The sequence below is a fragment of the Hippopotamus amphibius genome, chromosome 11 (genome assembly GCF_030028045.1).
Source record: "Hippopotamus amphibius kiboko isolate mHipAmp2 chromosome 11, mHipAmp2.hap2, whole genome shotgun sequence".
Taxonomy (NCBI): Eukaryota; Metazoa; Chordata; class Mammalia; order Artiodactyla; family Hippopotamidae; genus Hippopotamus; species Hippopotamus amphibius.
The window spans coordinates 34,169,844-34,197,825 of NC_080196.1; the positions used below are offsets into that span (position 1 = coordinate 34,169,844).

The 27,982-nt window shown below is 37.3% G+C and overlaps 1 protein-coding gene across 3 annotated transcripts; it reads right to left on the reverse strand.

Moving 5' to 3' along the window:
- Positions 1 to 203: 203 nt before the first annotated feature.
- Positions 204 to 27,980, reverse strand: POLH (DNA polymerase eta). 3 transcript variants are annotated; one of them, XM_057698127.1, is made up of 11 exons: positions 27,824 to 27,980; positions 25,763 to 25,903; positions 25,388 to 25,522; positions 23,733 to 23,950; positions 12,263 to 12,432; positions 10,356 to 10,459; positions 8,888 to 9,007; positions 8,141 to 8,264; positions 7,524 to 7,589; positions 4,434 to 4,603; positions 204 to 2,838 (listed from the first exon to the last, which is right to left on the reverse strand). In XM_057698127.1, exons 2-11 carry the CDS (start codon positions 25,897 to 25,899, stop codon positions 1,959 to 1,961), a joined length of 2,124 nt encoding a protein of 707 aa, XP_057554110.1. In that variant the 5' UTR covers positions 25,900 to 25,903; positions 27,824 to 27,980; the 3' UTR covers positions 204 to 1,958. The 3 variants fall into 3 exon arrangements, with proteins under 3 accessions (XP_057554110.1, XP_057554109.1, XP_057554111.1); XM_057698126.1 differs by having other exon boundaries at positions 27,732 to 27,980; XM_057698128.1 differs by lacking the exons at positions 23,733 to 23,950; positions 25,763 to 25,903; positions 27,824 to 27,980 and having other exon boundaries at positions 25,388 to 25,505.
- Between the last annotated feature and the right edge of the window lie 2 nt (positions 27,981 to 27,982).

Below are 27,982 nucleotides of genomic sequence, written 5' to 3' on the forward strand. Positions count from 1 at the left end.
ACTTTGCTACATTAATGCAATATTGAGGAGCATAAAAAGGTGTATAAGTAGTATGTACATTTTTATTGTTACAGTTCCAATAATCTTAAAATTTTCAGTATATGTTTCATCCAGTGAATATCAAGCACCTGTTATATGCAAGGCACTGTGAAGAATTCTTGCCTTTAAGAAATCTACAAATCTAGTAGGGAAAGAGCCATGTACACAGTAAGTACTATCTTTTATTAGATATTTAACTGCCACAAAAGTGGGAAGTATTTTTGGAGGAAGAAGTAATTTGTTAGACACAGTGGTTTGCAAATGTATCCTCTTCAAACTACAGACCCCCAATTTATAAATAAGCTAAAATAAGCCTAAAAGTGCTGGTTTGTGTACATATTTGGGAAGGGAGACTATGTATACCACCCTCCTTACCCTCCTGTTCTGCCGCCATCACTCAGTTCATCTTCAAAGTTCATCTTTAATTGTGTAATCAGTTTCCCATATCAGAAAAGCCAAAACTGACTTGCCACACATAAGAATGAAGATTAAGAATACAGTACGATACACAAACAAGACCTAGAAGGACACGTCAAACAGTAAACTGCTTGTGGTGATGGATGACTTGTTTTTTGCTTCTTGTGTTCACTGGTTTCCTATTATACATGTTAGCTTTTAAGAAATAAATGTTATTTTTAAAACCTTAAAAAAAAAGAATACAGTACTATAAACATGGACAAGTGCAAAAAGCTTCAATAATTCATTTAAAACCCTAAGCTAAACATTCACACTTCAGTAGGGAAGAGATGAACATGCCAGCTACCCTGAAGGCCCAAGCACTTCCCTCTTAAATGTGTATTTAGGGTTTAAGGAAATGACATTGCTCTCTACAAACCTGGTGGGCTGTTAATGTCTTCTGGATCGGTACTTCTCAAGTTTCTTAATATATAAATTCAGTAGGCGTGGGGGTAAAGCTGAGACCATTTCTAACAAGTTCCCTGGTGGTGCCGCCGCTGCTCCTCAAAAGCACACTTGTAGTAACAAGGTCCTAGAGATGACCTAGTTCTGATCATGACTTATCCCATCTAAACAGAGTTCCTGAACTGGTCCCGTAACAATCTCATTCCACATTAGAACAAAATGCAAGTGGTAGAAGGGCCAGTGGCTAAAATTGTGGCTATAATAGGGTTTACTTGAATGAAATTCAGTATTTATTGAGTAGCTTCTATGTACAGAGTCCTGCCCTAAACAGGTCTTTACCTCATGTTAAAAAAATTTTTTTTTTATTTTTTTCACTCAGTTTCTTTTCTGTGCCAACTTTTTAAAAATAAATTTATTTACTTATTGGATTTATTTTTTTATTGACTGCGTTGGGTCTTTGTTGCTGCACATGGGCTTTCTCTAGTTGCTGCGAGCAGGGGCTTCTCTTCATTGTGGTGCGTGGGCTCCTCATTGTGGTGGCTTCTCTTGTGGAGCATGGGCTCTAGGTGTGTGGGCTTCAGTAGTTGCAGCACACGGGCTCAATAGTTGTGGCTCATGGGCTGTAGAGCACAGGCTCAATAGTTGTGGCGCACGGGCTTCCTTGCTCAGCAGCATGTGGTATCTTCCTGGGGCAGGGCTCCAGGAAGTGACTTGCTTGAGGCCATATTCCCAGAGGCAAAGCCAGGTTCAGAACCAGATCTCTTAGGCTCCAAGGCCCAGACATTTTAAACTGTATAACCCTGCTTCCCTAAAGACTAATAACAATTAAAAACTCAAAACAGTTATATCTCTGGAAGATGAGTTTTAACCTCCCTATCAGCAATAGGATTAGAATCCATGTCTGTGAAGAGATGGGAGCCTTAACTCACTATCTAACCAGGTTATTTTTCTTATTAAAAATTTCATGAAATTATAAATTTCCTTGAGAAGTGGACATATTTCCATCTCCCAGGTTACAGATAATATATTAAAACCCTGCAGCAAGCCTGAGGGCAGCACTAGTGTGTTAATGGCTTAAAAAATGATTCCAATGTCTGCATGCCCTCGGGCCTAGGGCGTTTACTATTGGAGGCCAAAGGGCTTTTGGGAATTCTTTTGCTTTGAGGAGAACTGGCAGGAACAACCTGGGGGGCTGAGGAATGGGACTGCAAAAAGGATTTCTGCAACTCCAATGCAAAGTGATAGTCCGTGTGTTCTGGCATCTCCCATACAGGTATCAGAGAGCCACACTTCTCGCAGAGCACTTGGTCCTCAGCAGCCAGAAGACTGGAGGTAGTGGTTGCCTTCTGAGCCACCTCTAGAGCAGACATGGAAGTTAAAGAAGCAAGGCTGCTTAGGCTGTTCTGGGCCAAATCCATCTCTGGAGGAGTTGCTTTGGAGGATTCTGGCTTTAACACCTTTTCACAGACAGGGGCACAGTCTGGATACTCTGTTGGAAGATAGTCTGGTAACTCTCTAGGACTAGACTGTGGTTTTCCTGAAGGATTACTAAGCTGTGTCTGCTTTAGAAGCAGACTTTTCTGTTTAAAGAAGGACTCAGTTCCTGAAGTACAACTGGTTTGGAAAGGCAATGAGGGCTTGGAGGGTGAATTGCTTATGGGGGCCTGCGTAGTTGCAGTAGGAGAAGAAAGGGAAGCTTCTTTGACTTTCTGCTTTTCTCCAGCTTTCTGGAAGAATGATTCCAGAGAAGTGGTTGCTTTCTTAGTGGTTGTCACTGCTGGGCCAATTTCCTGGTTCTTAGCTTCTGAACTGGTAATTGACACCTTTGGCAGAGAACTTGGGTCGTTGCTCAAGAAGACGGTGATGTCTGTGCCAGGTGAAGGAGCAGAGGCAGAGAATTTGGTAGCACAGAGGAAAAGCATTGTAAGGGGAGGGGACCTGTATAGAAAGTAAAAGAATAAGATTAGCACCAGGTCACAGATTCAGTTTGTAAATGACTGGGATTCTGGTTCTACCACAAAAGGAAACTATTACTGCAGTGGTTCTCAAACTTTAGGGTGTATTGGATTAATACGGGATGGGCAGAGAATTTGCTATTCTAACATGTTCTTAGGGGATGCTGATGTTGCTGGTCTAGGACCACACCTTGAGAATGACTTTGGTCAACACCTACCAAGTCAGACATGTAAGTTGCATCCCCTGACAGCTGGGTTTATTGTTTTCTTAAGATACTGCTGCAGGGCTGCTGAAATTCAGGATTGAGGCAAGAAACTATTCAGGACAACAAAAAAGCTTTAGAATATTTAGACTGGAAGGACTTTAGAAAGAAATCCTTTTATGCATTCTTCTGTTTTTAAACAGAACCTGAACTCTGACAGACTTTCAACTCTGGAATTTCTTTTTTTTTTAATTAAAAAATTTTTTAATTTATATTTATTTGGTTGCACTGGGTGTTAGTTGCAGCAGGCAGGCTCCTTAGTTGTGGCATGTAAACTCTCAGTTGCGACATGCATGTGGGATTTAGTTCCCTGACCAGGGATTAAACCCAGGCTCCCCGCATTGGGAGCTTGGAGTCCTATCCACTGCGCCACCAGGGAAGTCCCTGGAATTTCTAGAGAATGAAATTTCACAACTGCTTGTGGTTATCTAGCCTGGTGTCAGAAATATTTCAAGAAATTCCTGTCATAAAGTTCCCCATTATGTCTAATTTCCCAAATAAATTTTCATGAGTTGAATTTCAGAAAATGAAATGTGCTTTTATATACAGATTAGTCCCTCAGTGAGGTAAATTTTAAAATTATCATGACAGGGACTTCTGATTCCTGGTCGGGGAACTAAGATCCCAGTGCAGCCAACATAAATAAACTAATTAATTTAAAAAGTTATCATGACAGTATCTCACTATTCTCGTTCATGCTTTGGGACAGTCTTATACAGATAACGTTACACTTCCTGTCAATATTTTACACTCTTGGTGAGTAGTATTTGTTACAGTCTGTCAGTTTATAAGGTTTAATGTGAACATAATGTCACAATTATCATTTGGTTCCATAAAACCATTCAATATTTGAAAATAAATATACCAGGAAGTATATATTTGGTTATTTTTAATGGCCAGCTGAAGTGAAGTTTATTATTATGACATTTGGTATTATACCAGTGGAGCTTGTAACTGAGTTGGGGTGTGAGATAGAGATTACTGGTGAGCGTAGGTCACTTTCATTGTCAAGGAAGATGAAGAACCATCAGGCAGTTAAGGGAGAAGACCCCTGGAACTTGAGTTCTGTACTCCCAAGTACAATTGGTCATTCTGACTATAGCAAATTGATAAAGGCAGGGATAGTATTGGTTCACTCTGCCTCTCAAACCTACCCCAGGGTACTGGAATGCACCATATGTAGGCAAAGAGGCTGCAGCTAAGCTGCCTTGTTTCTGGTGCTTCTACTGTGTCCAACCCCAGCCGAAAAGCTTTATACCCACTGATTTTAAATAAAGACGGTATAGTCTTGAAGATGAGCTAGAAGGAAACTCACCATTCAGTTGGGGTTCCTGAAGTATTATAGTTCCTGAGGACAGCAAACGCATCCTGGCTCATCCTGTGAGCATCATAGCGAGTAAGGGCACAGCAGCGGCGCAGGCTGCTGAGACGATGGTCTCCCAGTACGCGAACGCTCACGGCCAACTGAGTGGCCACCCTGCCATTCTGTGGGTGTAAAAGGATTGAGACAGAACTAAAGTTACCTTGAGCATCTGGATTTTATATACTGAACTGTGGGAGAAGAAAGAACGAAGGTGACAGAATGGTTTGGAAAAAGGCTTAATTTTTTTAAATGTGCTGTTTCTGAGTATAAGTAACTGGAGAAGACATAATTTGGATGATGGAATATTAGGATATCTAGGATATTTTGACAGGTGATGGGAACAGGACAGAATAAATGAAAATGGATTCTCCTGAATGTTTTGTTTTGTTTCCTTTTGTTTTTATGGTGTCCGTGCAGGAAGATTATACTAAATACTTATAATACTATATTCTATTTTGTGACTGAAGGAAAGGTTCATGTAAGTCATTGAAAGGGTGTCAAGATTGAGTAGTGGATCTATTCTTTAATCTGCTCTGATGCTGTTATGCTAGCACCTCCTTACAGCCCATCTGTAGAAGATACAGGGTAGTGAGCCTGCCTCTGGAGAGCAAGATCATTGATTCACTTTTCAGTGACGTCTAAGCATCTGAATACTGTTGATGTAAAGCAAATGAAGAAATAAAGGTCGAGGCAAGAAAGTAAAAAGTATACATAGGGATCCCCTCAAAATCAAAAGATTCTAGTAAGAAGAAATACCCCTAAGACAAACAAACCAAGAGAAGTGACTAATTTCTAGGTTAAAATACATTTTTTATTATTGTGCATTTTGTAAATACAATTTATACAGATTTGTAAATCTCGAGAGAATACAAATTGGCAATTACAAAGAAGTCCTTGTTGACTAAAACCATTCAACTATAACTAACTGCCTACTATGTATCAGGTACTATCTAGAGATACAGGAGAGAACAAAATAAAGTCCAGGCCCTAGTGGATCTTATCTTGTAGTAGGAGCTACGTATAATAAAGAAGTAGCTGTGTAATAGAAATGACTACAAAGTGCAGTGGAAAAAAGAAGAGTAAGGCAGAGAGTGATGGAGGCTGCTGATATGATAGGGTAGTTGGGGAGAAGCAAAAAGTGAAATTTATTTGGTGTGTGAAATAAACGGGGAGGAGGCCAGCAGAGTGGAGGTTAGAGGGAGTGAGCTAGGGGAAGATACAGGACATGAGGGCAGAGACTATTAGAGAATAAAGAGATGAGAACAGAGCGACACCTAGTGGGCAAAGTCAAATAGGCCCATAACACAACCTCTTTATGTTGCCTACCAAACAAACATTTACCACCACCTCAGCTAAAAAGGGGCAAACAGGTAATTATAGATGATTCCTGACAGTATACAGTTGATGTTTCAACAGGAGAGGACACATCAAACAATACCATCAGGAAAATGAAAAGAAAATCCACAGAATGGAAGAAAATATTAGCAGATTATATATTTGACAAGGGCCTTATACTCAGAATACATTAAGAACTCTTAACACTCAATATAAAGAGACAAACTGATTCACTTTGCTGTACACCTGAAACTAACACAGCATTGTAAATCAATTATATTCCAATATAAATTAGAGTTAAACACACTCAAAATGAAAATATATGAAGAGACAATCCATTTCAAAAATGGGCAAAGGATCTCAACAGACATTTCTCCAAAGAAAATAAAAACATAGCCAATAAGCACCTGAAAACCATAAGCTACCACTTCACACTCACGAGAATGGCTAAAATTTTTTAAAAGATAACAGCAAAGATATAGAGAAATTAGAACCCTCTTACATTGCTGCTGAGTGTAAAATAGTGCAGCAACAGTCTGGTATGCTAACAGAGTTACCACGTGACTCAGCAATTCTATTCCTAGGTATACATACAAGGGAAATGAAAACATGTCTACACAGAAACCTGTACATGAGTGTTCACAGCAATGTTATTCATAATAGCCAAAAAATGGAAACAACTCAAATATCCATTCACTGATGAATTGATAAATAAAATGTGGTATATCCATACAACAGAATATTACTGTCATAAAAAGGAATAAAGTACTGATAGATGCTATATGGGTGAACCTTGAAAATATTATGTTAATTGAAAGATTTCAAGCCAGTCACAAAAGGTCACATATTATATTATTCCATAGATACGAAATGTCCAGGGTAGTAAGTCTATAGAGACAGAAAGCAGACTGGTGGTTGCCTAGGGATGGGGGAGTAACTGTTAGTGGGTATAGGATTTCTTTTTTGGGTTATGAAAATGTACTTAAATTGATCATGCAATAGTTGAACAACTCTGAAATATACAAAAACGACTGAATTGTGTACTGTAAATGGGTGAATTTTATGGTATGTAAATATATATGTATCAATAGAGCTTTTCTGGGGTGGAGGGGGTAGTTCCCTGGCGGTCCGGTGGTTAGGGCTCTGTACTTTCACTGCCGAGGGCACAGGTTCAATCCCTGGTTGGGGAACTAAGATCCCACAAACCGCATGGCACGGCCAAAAAAGAAAAGGAAGAAAACAAAAATAGATCTCTTATTTCTTTAAAGAAAGAAGATAAACTAATCACCAGATGTTTACTCTTTGACTTAAGACTCTGTCTCTAAAACTGAGTACTTCTTTGTCACATGGACCACGTTTAAGCCCAATAACTTACAGTTCAATCCCTAAACGTCCTGCTTAATGGTTCTGTACTCTGATGAAGATCCACGTATATTCAGAGTTGCAGTAGGATTTAGATAATTCACAAAAAAAGTAAAAGCAAATGGTAATGAGGGAGATAGGAATAGTCAGGTCTTATATTCACAGATCTAGGCTTTTGAAAATCATGCTGAGTTTTATGGCAGTTTTATGGGAAAAAATAAAAGATTTCTTAAAATTGTCTAGCTGGTATCTTTTTTTGTATCTTTGCTTCTACTCTATAAGGTAAGGAACAACTGGTACTTACATCCCAAAACTCACTCCAGGAATAAAGAAAGAAAATCTTACATTATTTCGGTCCTTGGTTAGTCTCTCCTCTAGTTCCTGGGCTAATTGCAAAAGCCACCATTGTACCTAAAAAAAAAAAAAAAAAAAGAGTATTGAGACTTTAGTCTTTCATTTAAAGACTCTAGGTTTATCATAGAAATAAATGGTGCTTTTGTTCAGTTCTGCCCCAAATCAAAATGTGCAACAAAGGCTCCCCCATAAGGATCACCAGATCATAGAAATCTTCAGTACTCTGATATGCCCTCGTTCAAGATTTTTCATTTTCTTTTCCTGCTGGCATGCCATCAGGTGAATTTCAAACGTACCAGCTTTGAGAAAAAAGACACAAACTTGAGGCACAATATCCTGGCCTCCTAAGTTTTCACCTACAAAAAATGAGTAATTCCATTCGAACTTCAATCAGTTCCATTCTATTTCTTTTTAGATGGAAGAAAGGGGGGAAAAATAATAAAATGCCAAGTTAAACTAATCAGTTTTCATTACACACAAAAAGTCTTTTCCCTTCATACTTTACAGTGTAAAGTTCCCATCCAACTTATTAAACCTTCCACAGCTACCAGAACCTACCCACCAACTCCCTTAAAAGAGGCAATCTTCTGTTAAGAATATCTGCCTACCTGTTCCCGAGTTACCAGAGCTGTTTTTCCTGGGAAATTCTTGCCGCAGCCAATGGTTTTGGGTATTTGCCTGGATCTAACTGGATCATGTTCAATACCCCGGCACATGGCATATAGCCAAGATCTAATAAAACCAGCAAAAAAAAGTTTAAGGTGAAAGCAAATGATTATTCTTGTTTAAAAAAAAAAAATAGCTATATTATACTACCTTTTATCCTTTTCATGAGAAAGGAAAAATTTGTTCAAAATTAAGTCTTACCTCGCCTCTAACAGAATCCTCGCCCTTCCCAATGAATTCCAGTACGATAAATTGCCAAGGAGAACACTGGTTATGCTTTCTAAAGCCATGTCATCGTTTGTATTTTTGGGAAAGTGCTCACCAAGCCACAGATTTCATATCCCCAAGTTCTGGGGGTTTTTTTGTTTGGTTGGTTTTTTTGGTGCTTACTAAGCCGAAATACAAGGATTTTAAGGGACTATCCGCATGTTAGCAAACACAAATGTACATATGTATATCCAAGCTTCAAAGTAATAGTTCCTATCTACCAACCTATTTAGGTATGTTTAGGAAACTAGACTGATAGGCTATAGTGATCTAAAATTTTAAAGAAAAAGGGCCAATGCAGTTACCTTGAGGAGCGAATGTTAAGGTAAAAATAGGTCTAGATTTTACCTGGTGCTCTTGTGCTACATTTGAATTTAGCATATCCACAAGGTTATGATTGAAAAGTATTAGGAATCACTTACCCATTCTTCTCCCCAAAATGACTCTGGAGCTGGGATTCAGTGAACTGGGTCAGTTCTCCCATGTATTCTATCCCCAGGACTTCAATGACAGAGGCCCCTAGCTTTCCTCCAAGCTTAGGGCTAACAACAACAAGAAAAAAAAAGACAAAAAAAATTATAGATCACATCATAAGTATATACTTAGCAGTAGATATAAAACATTTTGCCTGTGTAAGAAGCTCCCCAGAAGGTTCAGGGAAAATGAGAACACACAATGATCCTGTAAACTATTGATTTTCTAGCATAAGACTAGATGACTGGGAATTCAGTATTCCTGGAGTTAGGGCCTGGGAAAAAGATTAATCATAGCATAAACACAAGGGTAAAGTCATTAAGTAGTTAGTATTAAAGTCATTAATTAGGATCTACTGTCCCATTTAGGAATTAAAATTCCACCTCCAGGGAATTCCCTAGGGTCCAGTGGTTAGGACTCTGCAGGGGGCACAGGTTTGATCCCTGGTCTGGGAACTGAGAAGCCACAAGCTGCAAGGCAGAATAGAATAGAGTTGAATTGAATTGAATTGAATTGAATTGAATTGAATTGAATTGAATTGAATTGAATTGAATTGAATTGAATTGAATTCTACCTTCAAAACAAACCCCTTCTATAGCTAAAACCTTTTATACTTAAGAATATAGTAAAGATTCTTCAGCCTGGCCTTTGAGACATCTAATAATCTGTCCTCAACCTATCTGTTCAGTCCTTTTTCCATCACTTAGCTTCCTCGATATGGTCCAGCAAAACTAGTTTATGTCCCAGTTCACTGAAAATATCTTATACTTTCTCTCTCTTTGTTTAAAACCTTCTCCAAATTGGTATTTCTCTTCTATTCTCATCTGACTCTCCAAATTGTGCCAGATCTCCAAACAAAATCCCATGCCTTTTTTGTAAGTCCTTCTCAGATGACTTTTATGAGCTTTAGTAACTACCTGTACAATTCACTTAGCAGTTACACACAGTCCTAACGATAGCACTTTCACTATTGCTTTGAACAGTTGTTTCTTGTCCAACAATATTATAAGCCCTTGTCAAGGACACACAGTTGGTATGCACAATCCAGTTATTAATTTTATTTGGGAGCAATTCAGTGGACCTGAACAGCTTGCTACGATATTAGAACAAAGAAAAGTTCCTATTTGTTGTTTAGTAACAGGCTTGAATAAAAAACCTAGAAGGAAGTTAAACATGTGGCTAAAAATCAGTTCATTTTTTAAAATTCAGGATTAAGTATCTTCCACAAATAATCCGGAATTGAAGTTCATTAACAAAAAACTCGATGTGTTTGCAAACTTTTCTGTGTCATCTCCCTCCTATCTCCATGGTACCTGTTTTCCTTGGCTCCAATCCTTAAGGAACAGAAGGAACTACAACCAGAGAGGGCCTTCACATATATAGAAGTGAAATCCATGGTGCTCCCTGAATACTTACACTTTGCCAATGGGCGTTTGGCTGAAGAGTTGTGGGACTGACCCAAGTGAGATCACGGTCTGCCGGTTAGGCTTGTTTAGTCCACAGCCCAGTTTTGCCAGAACCTGGAGCATGGAAAGTGTAAAAAACTCATCACTGTCAACACCCACACAGAGTTGGTAAATATTAACACACAAATATGCACACATACACAAGGCACAGCTTAAGGGCTGTAACTAATGGTTTCCACATTAAAAACAAAAACAAAATCAGAAACTCAAGACATCTCCAAACCTTGGTGTCCCACACCATCCACAGTGGAAAACATGACCCACTATCATTATCCTCATTGTTCTTTCCACATCTTCTATTCTTAGTTTTTCTTTAGTCATTTTTTTCCACCCTCATCTATTCCTTAAGGTTCTCCTACTTCAAGAGGGTAAAAAGTAGAGAAGCTACAGAAGAGACTTAAGATGCATTTCTTAGTGTGTCCATATGAAAATGCTAAAACGGGGACTTCCCTGGTGGTTCAGTGACTGAGACTCCATGCTCCCAATGCAAGGGGCCTGGGTTTGATCCCTGGCCGGGGAACTAGATCCCACGTGCTGCAACTAAGACCTGTCACAGCCAAATAAATATTTATAAGAAAAGAAAGAAAGTAAATACTAAAACAAACTAATTTTACCCTACACAGTTTATATATATTTCTTAATTAATGGTTAATCCGTTTAGCTTCCTGGATTTAATACAGATTACCATCATTTAGTATCTGTGATAAAGATTAGGCTCAAAATCATTGTCCAATAGCAAACATGTTCTCATACTAAATAAGACTTCAAAATGAAAAAAAACCTTGAGAAGTCTTTTCAAAGAATAAGGTACTTCAGTGGTATAATTTCACAACTTATAATTGGTAGGAAAAATATAAAATCACTCTTCAAATTCATTGGATTCTCTGAAACTTCTACTAGGGCACATTTAGTCTAGTTTAAATCACTACATTGAGGCTTTGGTTTCCTCTCCCTCCATCTAACCAGAAAAAAAAAAAAAACATAACTCTGCTGGGTAGTTTGGCAACTTTCCTTTTCTTGGAAATCCCCTGGCAGTCCAGTGGTTAGGACTTTTTAGTGCTTTCACTGCTATGGCCTGGGGTTTGATCCCTGGTTGGGGAACTAAGATCTCACAAGCCTCACAGTGCGGAACTTTCCTCTCCTTGAGGAGGGAGAGAAGGTAGTAAGTAACCAGGAACAATCAGCCAATGCCCAGTTACTGAGCCTAGACCAAAGGGGATGAAGATCCCAGGGCCACACTGCAGTTTAAGTAGAAAGCATAGAACAGAAGCATAGAACACCCAGGCAACTCCACATGAGAAGTGAGATAATACTAGAATATTCAGCAACTTAAAAGAAAATAGGTTCATATATAAAATTCAAAGACTAGCCTCCTCCTTTTCTTGGTCTTCCCCCCGCTCCTCCTTCTCGGCCGTGCCATGTGGCCTGCAGGACATTAGTCCCTTGACCAGGGACTGCACCCAGACCACCGCCCTCCCCCTCCCGCCCCCCCTGCAGTGAGAGCGAGGAGTCCTAACCACTGGACTGTCAGGGAACTCCCACCTCCTCCTTTCAGGTAGTTCAGTCTTTAAGGAAATACTGTGGATACAATTATGTAAATAACCATTTCCAGCAAAATTTTCAACCTGTTTCTTAGGAAAGTACAGGTGTCAATTCCCATGTTAAAGAATTCCTTCGGGTGTTATTTGGTCTTCAATGTGAAGTTTAAAGAGGAACCCCTTTCAAAGTATATGTGTAATGATTTAAATGCCCCACTCACATCTATCCCCACTGGGGGTTTTTTCGGTTGTTCGTATCCCTGCTGTGTTTAACTACAGATATCTACGTTTCTCTTTGAAATCTACTATTAGCCTTCACCTTATTGTGTGAAATCCCAGCTGAACATTGAAAACCAGTCTGTCTCTCAATGGCTGTTCTTATTTCCTCCACGATCACTGCTCCCATCGTGAGCTGTAGGTCTGGAGAGGTGATGTTATGAGTTTGAAGAGAATCAAGCCATTGCAATACGCCTTGTTTTCGCATTTCCTCTGGAAACATTGAGAGGTAACAGACATTTTTTAAAAATCAGGGTTTTATTTAATTGTGTTATCTAATGCAGAAATGCTTAGATTTCAGGTACTTTAGATATGTAGGTTTTCACCAAAAATGGCAGCTGTTTTAGAAGACAATTCAGTATCACAGCAGAGATCAATTTCTCCTTCCTACCGATTCCGGCAGCCTTACCTTCCAGCATAGGCTGAACCTGATAAGCTCTAATAACCAACAAATATTTTGTATTGTCTTTCATGAGCAATGATTTAAAAGTACATCTGTTTTCCCTCTCCAGTTTTTGAACTTGCTTCCTCCAACTTCCCTTAGCACATCGCCAAGAATTCCATTGTTACTCAATTAGAAAATATTTAGAATTATCTCACGCTTCAATATAAACTTAAGTTAGCATTTATATATCTTTGGAGACTGGTTCCAGTTAACAGCTTAAATCCAATCAGAGGCACTAGAAGATTTATTCTCTTGACAAACTATTTAAATTAGATGTAGCTTTGTACTTAGGGCCTTGAAAATATCTTACCATCCAATTTAGAACTAGTTACAGTTTTGAAAAAGCATTTTTTGAAAAAGCATTTAAAAAATATTATATAACAAGGAAGTTAGGAAATACACACATGCTGGTTTAAAGAGGCTATAATGAGGTATGAACAAGGCAAGAAAATACAAAGTATCTTGGAGAGTTATTAGAGTGAAGCTTCAAATATATGGAGAAGAGGAGGAAGATGAGCACATAGACAGAAGTATTTTCCAACTATTGAGGGCTGCTGTTTCCTTTGCTGGCCTGTTTTCTTCCTCTAACACCCTGTGAATACTGAGTAACATTCTCCTCTTCTCTCTATATATGCTTTTTCTCTTGGTGAACTGGTACTGGATTATGTTTCAATTTGCTTATGCAAATCTTAATCCCTATCCCCAAATTCTTAAATTTTAATTCCTTATTTCCACCTCCCTACAGAAAAAGTCTTCTTGAATTTTTCATTATAGTATCAAACAAAATACTACTAAAGTCAACCTTTATTATATCTTCCTCCCCAAAGGTTATCTTTCCCAAAGAATTCCCTATTTCTCTTAAAGGTTTAAAATCTAATATTGGCTTTTCTTTCATTCCCCTTTATTATAGTTACTTAGCTACAACAGCCCACTTCAAAATATTTCACGTATCCATTGCAACCCACTCTATTTTATTCAGGTTTTTTTCAGTCTTGCCTAGGCCACCTTCTTTTTTGTTTGTTTTCGGCCGCACCATGCAGCACATGGGATCTTACTTCTCTGACCAGGAATCAAACGCTTGCCCCCTGCAGTGGAAGTGCAAAGTCCTAATCACTGGATTGCTAGGGAAGTCCCCATAAATTTATATTTAACTGTTTTTTTTTTTAAAATAAATTTATTTAAGTTTTGGCTGCATTGGGTCTTTGTTGCTGCTCACAGGCTTTCTCTAGTCACAGAAAGTGGGGGCGGGGGGGCTACACTTTGTCACAGTGCTGTCACAGTGCGCAGGCCTCTCTCATTGCGGAACATGGGCTTTAGGTGTGCAGGCTTCAGTAGCTGTGCCACGCGGCCTCAGTAGTTGTGGTGTACAGGCTTAGTTGCTCTGAGGCATGTGGACCAGGGCTCGAACCCATGTCCCCTGCATTTAGCAGGCAGATTCTCAACCACTGCGCCACCAGGGAAGGCCATAGTTAACTCTTAAAATCAGGTAGTGTTAAGTCTTCCAACTTAGTGCTTTTTCAAAATTGTGTGGCTATTTCATATCGCTTGCATTTCCATACAAATTTTAGAATCAGTTTGTCGATTTCTATAAAATCCTGCTGGAATTTTGGAGGGAATGCAATGACTCTGTAGGTTAATTTGGGGAGATTTGAACACTAATAACATTTAATCTTTCAATCCATGAGCATGATCTCTTCATTGATTTCATCTTTAATTTCTCAGTGATGTTTTGTAGTTGTCACTGAACTAGTTCTTCCACATATATTGTTAAATATCTCTCTAATAATTTCATGGTTTTAATGCTATTGCAAATGCTACTGCCTTTTAAATTTCAACTTCCCATTTTAAATTTTAATATATATAAATACTGTCAGTTTTTGCATATTGACTTTGTCCCTTGCAACCTTGCTAATCTCACTTATTCTAGGTTTTTTTTTTTTTTTTGGTGTGTGTGTGGGAAGATTCCTTAGGATTTCCTATAAACATGGTCATGTCACCTGTTTCCTTCTTCCTTCACATCTATTTCTTCTCCTGTACTGATTGTACCATCTTGTACATCCAGTACAATGTTGACTAGAACTGTCATAAAAGTGTCATAAGCATTGGTAATTTGTGCCAAACCTTTAGGATTAAACTGATAAACCTTTAGTTATGGTCCACGGCTCTAGGGAAAATAAGTACAAAAGGGAAGTCCCTATACTGATAATAGATGTACCTTCCTCTGTGCTATGAGCTGATTATTGCCTTCCAAGCTCCCTCTCGTCATTGGCAGAATCTATCATCTTGTGGCTGTAGGACTGAGGTCCCCACTTTCTTGCTGGCTGTCAGCAGAGGGCAGCTCTCAGAGTACAGCCATGGGGACTTCTCCAAAGGCCCTCTTACAATTTGGCAGCTTATTTCTTCAAAGCCTGCAAGGAGTCTATCCAACTCCTACAGCTCTCAACTTTGGCAGCTGATTGATTTTTTTTTTTTTAAGTTTTAAAAATTTTTTTATCTTTATTTTTTGGTTGCACTGGGCATCACGTGGGGATTTTAGTTCCCCAACCAGGGATCGAACCTGTGCCCCATGCAGTGGAAGCATGGAGTCCTAACCACTGAACCGCCAGGGAAGTCCCTGACAGTTGATTCAATCATATATTTTTATACTACTATACAACTCTTTCTTGTTATATGCATTCACATGTTCAATATTTGCTTAGAAAGAAATGAATTAAGAGGAAGCAAAGGGAGAACAAATGAGTTCTTTAGCTAACACAAACCAGTTACAAAATGGCCCCCAAGGGAAAGTTTTCACTCTGCCAACTTTTGAGTATTATTTTTAAGTAATCTTACTACTTAAACTTTCCACACAGATAACTACTTTAGAAACAGAAAAAACAAAGCTGCAAATGCAGCATGGCTGAGTAGGACCCATTAAGAAGCAGGATGGTAAAGTTGAATGGGAACTTCAGTATCAAAACTTCACAAATACCTGGATTCTTTTTCTAGCTTTGAAATACGTCACATCCATGAAAAATAATTCTGGAAGGATATACGTACTTAGATAAGCTAATTTCTGTTATGGGTTTTTGTTTTCGTTTTGTTTTTGATTGCACACATCATATGAAGACTCAAGAGTATGATGTGAAATATCGTCATAAATCAGTTCCTAGACATTGTACTGTTCAGAACTCTTAATAATATGATATCACTGCATCTGGAAGCTTAATATTTAAACTGGACACAATGAAGCAACTTCTTCCTTCATATATGAATACCTTTTATTTCCTCATACAGAAATAAGACTTCTTTAAAACCCTGGCATTTTATAAAAACATAAGAAAGATAGGTATAGAAGAAAGAGGAGCATGTCCATTTGAGTTGAAGTAATGTTTGACCACCAACAAAGGTATGTACCATCATCTTCACCAGAGAGCTCTTCAACAATGAGTTGCCCCCCAAAACCAATGGAATGTGTAATAATAGATCTTCTTCTAAGGTATGTAGGTTTCAGAGCGTCTGTGAATCTCCTGAAAACTGCATGCAAAACTGTCTTACATATAGATATGTTATTTTTCTGAGACAAGCAAGGGTCTATAGCTTTCAACAGGTTTCCAAAAGGGCACATAGCCTTCAAAAAAAACCTTAAACAACCAATAATTTAAAGTATTATAAGACCAAATACAACCACACAAAATCTATGGGATACAGCAAAAGCAGTCCTAACAGGGAAATTCATAGCAATATAAGCCTCCCTCAAAAAAACAAGAAAAATCTCGGGGATTTCCCTGGTGGTCCAGTGGTGAAGATTCTGCACTTCCACTGCAGAGGGCATGGATTTGATCCCTGGTAGGGGAACTAAGATCCCATATGCTGCGTGGTGTGGCCAAAAACAACAACAAAAACAACAAAAATCTGAAATAAACAATCTATCTGACCTACTACCTATGAGAATTAGAAAAAGAAGAACAAACAAAACCTAAAGTCAGCAGAAGGAAGGGAATAATAAAGTATTATAAACCAATTCCAGGGACTTCCCTGGTGGTCCAGTGCTTGGGACTTCGCCTTCCAATGCCAGGGGTGCAGGTTTGATCCCTGGTGGGGGAGCTAGGATCCCACATGCCTTGTGGCCAAAAAGCCAAGACTTAAAAACAGGGGCAATATTGTAACAAATGCAGTAAAGACTTAAAAACAACACACAAACAAAAAACCAATTCCAAATGTTTATTTTAAAAAATTAGCCACATAATAAAATGTGGTACACAAAGCTAAATCCAAAGAAAGAAAGAAACCCAACAAAAACAAAAACACAGCAAACTAAAAAATCCTTCCTTACTCTGGCCCAATAATAATAATAATAATAAATCAATAAAGGCAAATGTACCACAACTTTGCCTCCTTTAAGTGGCACATTTCATTGTCCACTGTATTCTCCCTAAAGAACTAAAAGACCTGCAGCCTTCAGCTTGATAAACTCTGCTATCAGGATCAAAGAATAAAATAATTCTTCAACGATCCTTCCCATAAGCTTCCCTGGATAGTTCTACCTCTACCCTTCAATACAACATGTTAAAGGCAACATACAACTGTTTGACAGCAAAACTAAACTTTAATATTTTACATCTTACTTTAAAGCATGGAACCCATGGAAAATTCACCACTGTAACTAGAAATAAACTAAACACTTGGAGCTTTTTCTGAACAAATCTATATTGCTTCTGCAAGTAATAACATTGCCTTTACAAGTCCCCCAAGAAGTTAACTTCCTATAGATTTGTATCTTTTTGGTTAATGTCCAACATTCAAAGATTTTTACTAAAAGGGCTCTTCTAAATAAGAATAATGTTACAAAATAAAGCTAAAGTACATGTTACAAAGGGGAGAATAGATACATTGTTTTGAATATAGCCATTATCAAAAGTACTAGAAAACGTGCACAAAAAAGGTGTTAAAAAGCCTCTACATGCAGAATCTTTGCTCTCTGAGATCCAGCTGAATTCCACTTTCATAATACTTGAATTAAAAAAAAAATTAAGACTCAGATTCTCTTCTACCTGGTATCTAGAATTACCATAATCTAATATTATCATAAAGCAAGTTTTTATTGCCCTAATTTTATTCTAGTCTAAGAAATTTGTTTGTTTTTCAGCCATACCATGCAGCATGTAGAACTTTCCTGACCAGGGATCGAACCTGTGACCCCTGCAGTGAAAGCACCACTGGATCGCCAGGGAAATCCCTACAAAAATATTTTTAACCATTAAGTATATTTTATTTATTAAAGCACTTTCATGCACATTGTATCTCAAGCTTTTATCAGATAGATAAAGTAAATAAAGATGAGCTTACCAAAAAATCACTTACCATTCCCCTATACATCAATAATGAAGTGGAAAACATAATAGAAAAAAATGCAAAATCATAATAGCAATTAAAAAAATTAATGCATCTAGGAACTAACATAATGAATGCAACTTTATAGAAAAAAAGTAATGCTTTAATAAAGATATTATAATTGGATACTCGTAATAAAAAAAGGAATCTTGATCCCTACCTCATATCCTACAGACACAAACATAATGGGCAGTAAGTGTAGAAGGCAAAACAATAAAGCTTCTAAAATAATATAAGAGAGTTTCTTCATGATCTTGAGGTAGGTAAAGATGACATTAAAAAATACTATCCATAAAGAAAAAGATAAATTGGACCAAATTAAAATTAAGAGCCTCTATTCATCAAAAGCCTTAACAGAGTGAAAAACAAGGGAATTCCCTGGTGGTCCAGATTATGGCTCCGCACTCCCACTGCAGGGGACATGGGTTTGATCCCTGGACAGGGAACTAAAATCGAAGATGCTGCATGGTGTGGCCAAAAAATTTAAAAAAAAAAAGAGAGAGAGAGCGAAAAACAAGCCACAAACCAGAAGGTGTTGCAATACATATATTTGATAATGACATATCCAGAATACATAAAGAAGGCCTATAGATGAACGAGATAAGACAATTCAACCAAAAAAATGGACAGATACTTAAACAGGCACTTCATGAAAGAATGGTCATCAAATTTACAAAAAGGTGCTCAATTTCATTAACATCAGGAACATGCAGACTAAAACCATAATATATCACTATACACTCATCAAAATGGCTAAAACACAAAAGAAAAAAGCAAGTCTTGACAAAGATGTGGAACAACTAGAACTCTCATATATTGCTAGTGGAATTATAAATCAGTACAAGCATTTTGGAAAACTTTTGGTAGTATCTACTAATGCTGAGTACAGGCAAACTAAAGCTGAATATAGGCAAAGCCCACAACTGAGCACTTTTAGTCACATGCTCAACAGAAATGCATACATTTGTTTACCAAAAGATATTTACAAAAATGTTCATAGCAGCACTACTCTTAGTGGTCCAAAACTGGAAAAAAACCAAATATCCATCAATAGTAGAATGAGTAAATTGTGGTACATTCATACAGTGGAATACTACAGAAACTCAACTATATACAACAGGATGGATAAATCTCACAAAGACAATGTTGAGTGAATGAACCAAGACAAGTATATACTGCACAATTTCAATTTTATAAAGTTCTAAAATAACCTAAATAGAAATCGGGCCAGTGGTTGTATAGGAGAGGGGGGAGAGGGATGAATAATGACTAGGAGAACAAAGGTGGCTTCTAGAGTTTTGATGCTGCGTTTTGATCTTAGTGCTGCTTACACAAGTGGGTTTACTTTGTAAAAATCAGTCAAGGTGTACACTTAAAATTTATATACTTTATGTATATTACATCAATTAAAAGTTTAGATGAGAAAGAAAAAGGAAAACATACTGGATTCCAGATTTCAGAAGAAGCAGAAATGTAAATCAAAATTTTTATTTTAAAAATCACTAAAAGGTATGTGAAATCTAAAATATGACACAAATGAACTTATCTGTAGAACAGAAACAGACTTACATACATAGAGAACAGACTTGTGGTTGTCTCAGGCAGAGGGAAGGATAGATTGGTAGTTTGGGATTAGTGGATACAAACTACTATAGTATATAGAATGGATAAACAACAAGGTCCTACTGTATAGCATAGGGAACTATATTCAACATCCTGTGATAAAGTATAATGGAAAAGAATATGAAAAAGAATCATATTTATGTCTTACTGAATCACTCTGCTGTACAGCAGAAATTAACACATTGTAAATCAACTATACTCCAACAAAATAAATTTTTAAAAATAAATAAAAATCACTAAAAGGGATATAAATAAAGACCTAAAAATTGGTGAAATGCTTATGGATGGGATAATTTAACATTAAGATAACTATCCTCTCTAAACATGTAAATTTAATGTAACTCCCAGGATTTTTTGAGGAATTCAACTAATGTATTCTAAAACATATATGAACAATAAAGGTACATAAATAGCCAAGACAATTTTGAAAAACAAAAGCAGAGGGGAGTACTTATAAAATATTATGACATATTACAGAAGCAGACACTAATGGGATACTACAGACCCACTAATACATGAGAAGTTGAAGAAGAATGGATTATAATAAATGGGAAAACTAAGTCAGTACAAGAATAATAATTAAGGTGGCTCCCTACCTTAAATCAAATAAACTCTATATAGTTAAAATACCTAAAAATAAGCTATAAGGCAAATAGAAGAAAATGTAGAAAAATGTCTTTAGAAACGAACATCTGGTAGAAATGGATGTCTAAAATGAGATTCAAAATGTACAAACCATATCGAGAAAAACTAAAGGACTAGAAGAATTTGTTCAACAAAGTACAGCATAAACAAAGTTAATGGATGACAAACTTGGGAAAAGATATTTGAAGAGTCAAAAACAGACAAGGGACCGAAAACTAGGATACACAAAAGGCAGGAAATCCAATGAAAAATTGGGAGAAGATTATAAATAAGCAATTGACAAAAGAAGAAACTCAATTGGCTAACAAGTTTATGAAGAGAAGCTCAACCTCGATTAGTAAATAGAGAAACATAAATTAAAACAAATCCCAAAACAGGGACTTCCCTGGTGGTCCAGAGGTTAAGACTCCGTGCTCCCAATGCAGGGGGCCCAAGTTCAATCCCTGGTCAGGAAACTGGATCTCACATGCCACAACTAAGAGCCCATATGCCACAACTAAAGATCCCGCATGCAGCAACTAAAAGATCCTGCACGCGGCAATGAAGATCCCGTGTGCCACAACTAAGACCTGGAGCAGCCAAATAAATAAATATTAAAACAAAACAAAACAAAAACAAACGAAAAAACAACCCCAAAACATACCCCTTTATAGACATCACATTGGCAAATATTTTAAAGTATTAGATAATACCAATTGCTGGTAAGGATATGGAGAAAACAGGAATTCTTGTGTACTGTCAGGGTAGGGCAAATTGTTACAGCTATTCTGGGGAGCAATCTGGCAGTATTTAGTGAAACTAAGTGTATGTGTATACCCTATGATCTAGCAGTCCACTCCTGAAAATACATCCCAGAGAAACCCCTGCATAGGTACAAAAGAGGATTAATGAGGACATTCATCATATAAACAGAAGGATGCGAGAAGCAACCAATGAGCTCATCACTAGGAGAAGAGTCTGTAAACATGGAAAATCCATACCATGGATTATGCTGCAATCAGAAGCAATCAATTACACATAAACACAGCTACATGGATAGATCTATAAAATCACCAATGAAAGAAAATTAAGAAAAAGAATACTATCTTGTAATTAAAAAGCACAAGTTTTTTTTTTAACATTATTTCACAGCAAATTAATGCAGTTTATACTCAACTACAGCTTTTTTTCTTTTTAATTTTTATTGGAGTATAGTTGACTTACAATGTTGTGTTAGTTTCAGGTGTATAGAAAGTGAATCAGTTATACATATATCCACTTTTTTTTTTTTTAGATTCTTTTCCCATATAGGCCATTACAGTGTATTGAGTAGAGTTCCCTGTGCTGTACAGCAGGTTCTTAATAGTTATCTATTTTATACATAGTAGTGTGTATATCCCAGTCCCAATATCCCAATTTATCCCTCCCTGCCATATCCCCTGGTAACCATAAGTTTGTTTTCTACATCCATGACTCTACTTCTGTTTCACAGATAAGTTCATTTGCATGCTTTTTCTTTTTAGATTCCACATATAAGTGATATCATTTATTTGTCTTTCTGTGTCTGACTTCCTTCACTCAGTATGACAATCTCTAGGTCCATCCATGTTGCTGCAAATGGCATTATTTTGTTCTTTTTTTATGGCTGAGTAATATTCCATTGTGCATACATACCACATTTTCTTTATCCATTCCTCTGCTGATGGGCATTTAGGTTGCTTCCATGTCCTGACTATTGTAAACAATGCTGCAATGAACACTGGAGTCCATTTATCTTTGAATGATGGTTTTCTTCAGGTATATGCCCAGGAGTAGGATTGCTGGGTCATATGGTAGTTCTTTTAGTTTTTTAAGGAAACTCCATACTGTTCTCCATAGTGGCTGTACCAATTTACATTCCCACCAATAGTGTAAGAGGGTTCCCTTTTCTCCACACCCTCTCCAGCATTTATTGTTTGTAGATTTTTTTTTTTTGATGATGGACATTCTGACTGGTGTGAAATGATACCTCACTATAGTTTTGATTTGCATTTCTCTAATAATTAGTGACGTTAAGCATCTTTTCATGTGCTTAAAAAGCACAATTTTTTTTTAAAATAAATTTATTTATTTGTTGGCTGCATTGGGTCTTCGTTGCTGTGTGCAGGCTTTCTCTAGTTGCAGTGAGAGGGGGCTACTCTTCACTGCGGTGTGAGGGCTTCTCATTGAGGTGGCTTCTCTTGTTGCTGAGCATGGTTTCTAGGCGCACGGGCTTATTTGTGGCACATGGGCTTAGCTGCTCTGCGGCATGTGGGATCTTCCCGGACCAGGGCTTGAATTCATGTTCCCTGCACTGGCAGGAGGATTCTTAACCATTGCTCCACCAGTAAAGTCCCAAAGCACAAGTTTTAAAAGCACATATTATATAAGTCAGACAAAGAAAGACAAATACTGTATATTATCACGTATATGTGGAATCTAAAAAATAAACGAATGAATACAATAAAATTGAAACAGACTGACCGATATAGAGAACAAACTAGTGATTACCAGTGAGGAGACAGACGGGGAAGGAGCAAGACAGAGGTAGGAGTTTTAGAGATACAAACTACTCTGTATAAAATAAATAAGCAATAAAGATATATTTTTATAGTTCAGGGAAATATTGCCATTATTATAACTTTAAATGGAGCATAATCTATAAAAATACTGAATCACTATGCTGTATACCTAAAACTAATATATGAGGGTGAGTCAAAAATTATCTGCATCCTGGCTGTAGAATTTATAGAAGTTTCAATATAACCAGAGTGTGGATAATTTTTGATTCACCCTCATAATAGTAAATCAACTATACTTCAATAAATAAATAAATGAAAAAAATGATAATAGCAGACAAATAAAAATAATTAAAAGCACATATACAAAGTAATATTGTAAATTTACATTTAAGAAGATCTATATCAGTGAGTACCAGAGGGTTTGTGGGGTAGGAAAGGAATGGGAGGAATCATTATGAAGGGGAAAAGAAGTAAAATAAGTAAAATGAGAGAGGCCTGGAGCAGCCCATTAATGACCGTATCCTGTGAACTGATTAGAAATTTTGAGTAACTCAGCTCCCAGTTCTTGAGATCCCCTTAAAAAAGCTCACCCTTCTTATGAACCAAGTTACAATAACAGAAGTTAATCTGCAAATAATGAAAGTGCTCAGTCAGCCTTCTACTGATAACTTTAACCTGTCCTAGTTATGTCTGAAGAGAAACTTGATTTTACACAGATTTTCACAGCTTCTCAACATTCATATACCTGGAAAGATAAGAAAATTTGCATATCCTTCCATGTGAGTCCTTGTGATTCATTCACGTTGTAGTTTAAGTTTCCTTTCAATCAATCCAAGAAGGAGCAGTGTGACCAAGCAAAGCAGGTTCCAAAGGCAGGAAGCAGAAGTAATATGATGCTATGGAAGTACCTTTCTGAACAGTCCCTTCTGCTGTTGTAGGGCCTCGGGGCAACCCTTCAATGCAGGTGGTTGGCAACAAGTCTGCTGAGATAGGCTGACCTTGGAGCTTTTGTAGTCTCTCTTGAACAACACTGGTCAGGTCTACAAAAGCCTCATCAATGCTGGCACGTTCCATCACAGCAAAACGAGACATTACCTCCATCACTTCCACACTAGCGTCCCGGTACCTATGAGCATCAGAGCACAATATACTTACACATATACAGAGCAAGGAAAGGATGCTCTATTGCAGTAGTTGGTGTTCCTTCACAGACTCTTAAGTAAATTACTCCACGGTATTTTTAAGAATATTTGATAAACTAAGTATATATATGTTTCTGCAAATCATATTTTTATTTTTATAACCTGGCATCTCAGGTTAATTACTAAAATAATAATTTGAAATTATCAGGCTTAATAACTCTCTGGCCTATAAACTTATTCCTAAATTTTCTAACACTGCCTTTGTTCATTATTTGATGAAGATTTTAAGAGCAAAATAAATGATCCAGTTTAAAGTTGGTGGTGTGTGGCTTTTCAAAATCGCACTCTGAAGTCAACTATATTTCTGGGAAGTTACACTGTCTTTTCCCAGCATAAAATTCTATTCAATACAACACAGCATATGTCCATTAGCTGAATTAATTCTACTTTAGGGTTATGGTATTAATCTTCAGTCAAATCTGTCTTCTTTTCTGGCAATAATTCCAATGTGAGGTTGGCTGTAACACTCCACCTTTTGACTTCTAACTGATAGATGAATTCAGGAATACCTCAAGTCCCAAGTCAAAGCATGATCCCAATACACACCACCCCACACAGTACAGTGTACTGTGAGAACGTGGAGATCTGAAAAAAACTGAATCCTCAGTCTTCTACTTCCTGTGTGAACTTATATTGTTTAATCTCTCTAGACTTGTCCCTCATCTGTGTGTGGGAGGGATGACTGGGGAGTGGGGTGAGGTGGAAAATACTAGACCCTATCTTATAACAATGTGAGATTTAAGAGACACTGCCAATGCCAAATTTAACACAGTGCCTGGCATATGACATATGTTCACTGTATACCAGCTATTAGGATTATTATAATGGCTGAGGCTTGTATTTACCTCTAACTTGGCTATGCCTATACTAATGCCTCCCATTCCAAGGCTAACTTTCTAAAATCTGAGGAGAGATAGCTCAGTTCAAAAACAGAGAAATTAAACTCCTTTGAGACTGTTCAATTCGGGTAAATAATTCTAGATATTGCACTAGAATGTGAGTTTGAGTCCCAACCTTCTCTGGAAAAACTCTTAGTTTCCCAGTCAATTTAATTACTTCAAATGCTTCAGGCTTTTAGCCTGAGAACATGGGAAGTGGAATTAAGTTTTAATTATAACAACCAATTTGTAAATAATTAAGGAATTGAAAGGGTATTAAGGGTAGCAATTATTACAGGTAATAATGATTCTGAACTGTTCCTAAAACACAATATTATAATCTGTCATTCTGCACTGAAAAGTTGGCTGACTAAAGGCAACTTTTTCAGATGTTATTTACACAAAACAAATTAGAAATCAGTTCCTAGCCTCGTGAAACGCTTCCAACTCTTCCATTCCCATTAAACAAGCTTTTCTTCTTACTTGGTGAGGTTAGCTTTCCCATGAGTCTCACGAACTTGTGCCAGTAGAAGATCTGGACATAACTTCTTAGCATCATCTGCCCACATGTTTCTAGTGACCCCAAATGCACGAGCTTCATAACTTACTGCAACAATTCTAAGGTTAGGAAAAAAGGGGAACAGAAAAATATTATATGATCACAAGCAAAAAAAATTAAAATTTAACATGATGAATAAGCTATAAACATAACAGTAGAAACTTTTTGGTCACTGATGCTACTATTCATTCCTAAACACAGCAGTTCAGAACTCTCAAAAACAGGACCTAGCATAATGCCAAGTGTTTTTATAGATTAAAACAGTAGTTGAGAGTTACAACAATTACTATGATACATACCCACCACCCTTCCATGATTTGTACTGTACAACTGCACAAGGTTTATTTCTCAAATGAGGATTTTGCCGCTGTTCCACTTGAACAAAAAAACAGTCCATGTCCACTAGAGCAACTACCCGGTCTTGTCCATTAGCCATTGTTCTGTAAGACAATATTTTATGGACCGTTAGAAAGGATATTGAATCAAAAGGGCCAAAGAAAACTGTATTTCCATTCTTCCATTGTTGAATTACCATAAGCATGGGAGCATGGACACTAACAATAATGAAACAGGCATTTTCACATACTGCTGGCAGGAGAATAATAAATTGATACAACTTTAGAAAGGTAATAAATATTAAAAGCTTTAAAAAATACCCATTTCCACCCAAAGAACTGAACACCTCATGAAATAAGATAAACAAATAGTCAACAGGCACATGAAAATGCACTCAACATCATTAGTCACAGAGAAATGCAAATTAAAGCCACAATGCACATCAACAGAGGGATAAAGTCAACAGTTCATCTAGTTGATATACAAGTTTCAAATATAAGTTCATGGAAAAGAGAAGCAGAAAATGATATATAACCTCAAAGCATTCATGTGAACTTTAAAAACTTTTTATTTTGAAATACTTTTAGGCTTACAGAAAAGCTGCAAATATAGTAGGGTTCTTCTATACCCAGTTTCCCCTAATGCTAACATTTTACACAGCACAACTATCAAAACTAAGAAATGAACATTAGTATAATAGTCACACTATAAACTTTACTTGAATTTTACCAGTTATTCCACTAATGTCCTTTTTTGGTTCCAGGATCCAGTTTAGGAACCAGTCTTAAGTCAATCACGACTACTGACTTCTGGCCTCTATCACTAGACATCTAACTTAATTGGTATGGGTGTGACCTGGGCATCATGATTTTTAAAAGCTGTAATATGCAGCAGATATTGGGAACCACTGGCCTAAAGTAAATAAGATACTTGTGGAAACACCAGTAATTCATGATTTAAATATGAGAGAACACAGGTTATACAGTTGAGTAAGCACTCAACTATATTCCTTTTAAAAAAAAAAGTGTCAAAAATTAACATTCACCTTGAAAAAAGTGTCATGCAACTATAAAGCTGGAAGATTAGAGGGAAGAAAATAACGAATTCAAAAAATCAGAGTATTCAAGGCATTAATTCCTTACAAAGCCCACTCACCTAAAACAGGCAGAATGTAACACTTCAAATATTTGTAAACTAAAACCATCACATGCCAGAAATCACTTTACCTTGAAGTGGCTTTTGTGTAGTCCTGGAAAATATATTGCCAGATTGAAAATAATAAATTGTCACACACCTAAGTGCTAAATTAGATACAAATAACGAGAAGTGAAGTATGAACAGGGAGCAGTGACTTAAATCCGGCAAACATTTCCTAAATATACAAACACCGAAACGGACATTCAGATTTTAACTGTTTTAGTTTTCAGTTTATGTATTTTGCTGGAGAAAGCAAGGGCTCTTTAAAGATGATAAATGAAACATACTCTCTGCCAAAATCCTCCTTTGGGAATAAGGATTACACTGCTTTGTAGTCATATAAATTATTATATATATATCATATATGTAGCACTTCAAAGGACCAAAACCGCACAAACCTTCGGTATTTTGCAATTATTCATCTTTAACGATCTCTATTTACCTCAATCTGTACAAAACAAGTTTGGTGCCCATCACGTGATAACACATCCAAGGAAAACAAGTACGTGCGAAGAGGGAGGTTTAAGAGCTACCATTTTTTCCCCCACAGGAAAATCCTCTTAAGAGGCCGTACCAGGGCCTTTTCTGTGAGCAAGCATTTCTATTTCACTAATTTCGGCCCAATGTTGTCCCCAGTCACTGCTATATTATACAACCAATAGCCAAGGCAACATGAAAAGTCTAAAAACAAAGATGCCGAACGGTTCTAAATTCTCTTAACCAATGTGACAACACCTGGCAAAACAGCTACCCGCCGACGCCGCCGATGCTGGGCTCGGTGTCCACTGGAAGGACAATGAAGGGGTCTTGAATATCTGTTCCCTTACCGGGAACGGATCAGTCGGTTTCGAGGGAGATTTATGCGCCGTCGGACGGAGAAAAGGACCTAGCGCCGCAGACGATCCTTGCCCGGACAGCAGCCGGCACAGCCGGGCGTGTCCCGCCTTGGCCAGCTAGACGGGCTCACAGCCTTCCTGACAATTACA

Coding starts and splice junctions, on each gene's coding strand:
- POLH (XM_057698127.1), bottom strand. CDS start 25,899: ATGGCTAATGGACAAGACCGGGTAGTTGCTCTAGTGGACATGGACTGT. Junction 9,008..10,355: donor CAAACGCCCATTGGCAAAGT/GTAAGTATTCAG, acceptor TGTTGTTGTTAG/CCCTAAGCTTGGAGGAAAGC. Junction 4,604..7,523: donor TAACCAAGGACCGAAATAAT/GTAAGATTTTCT, acceptor TTACACCCACAG/AATGGCAGGGTGGCCACTCA.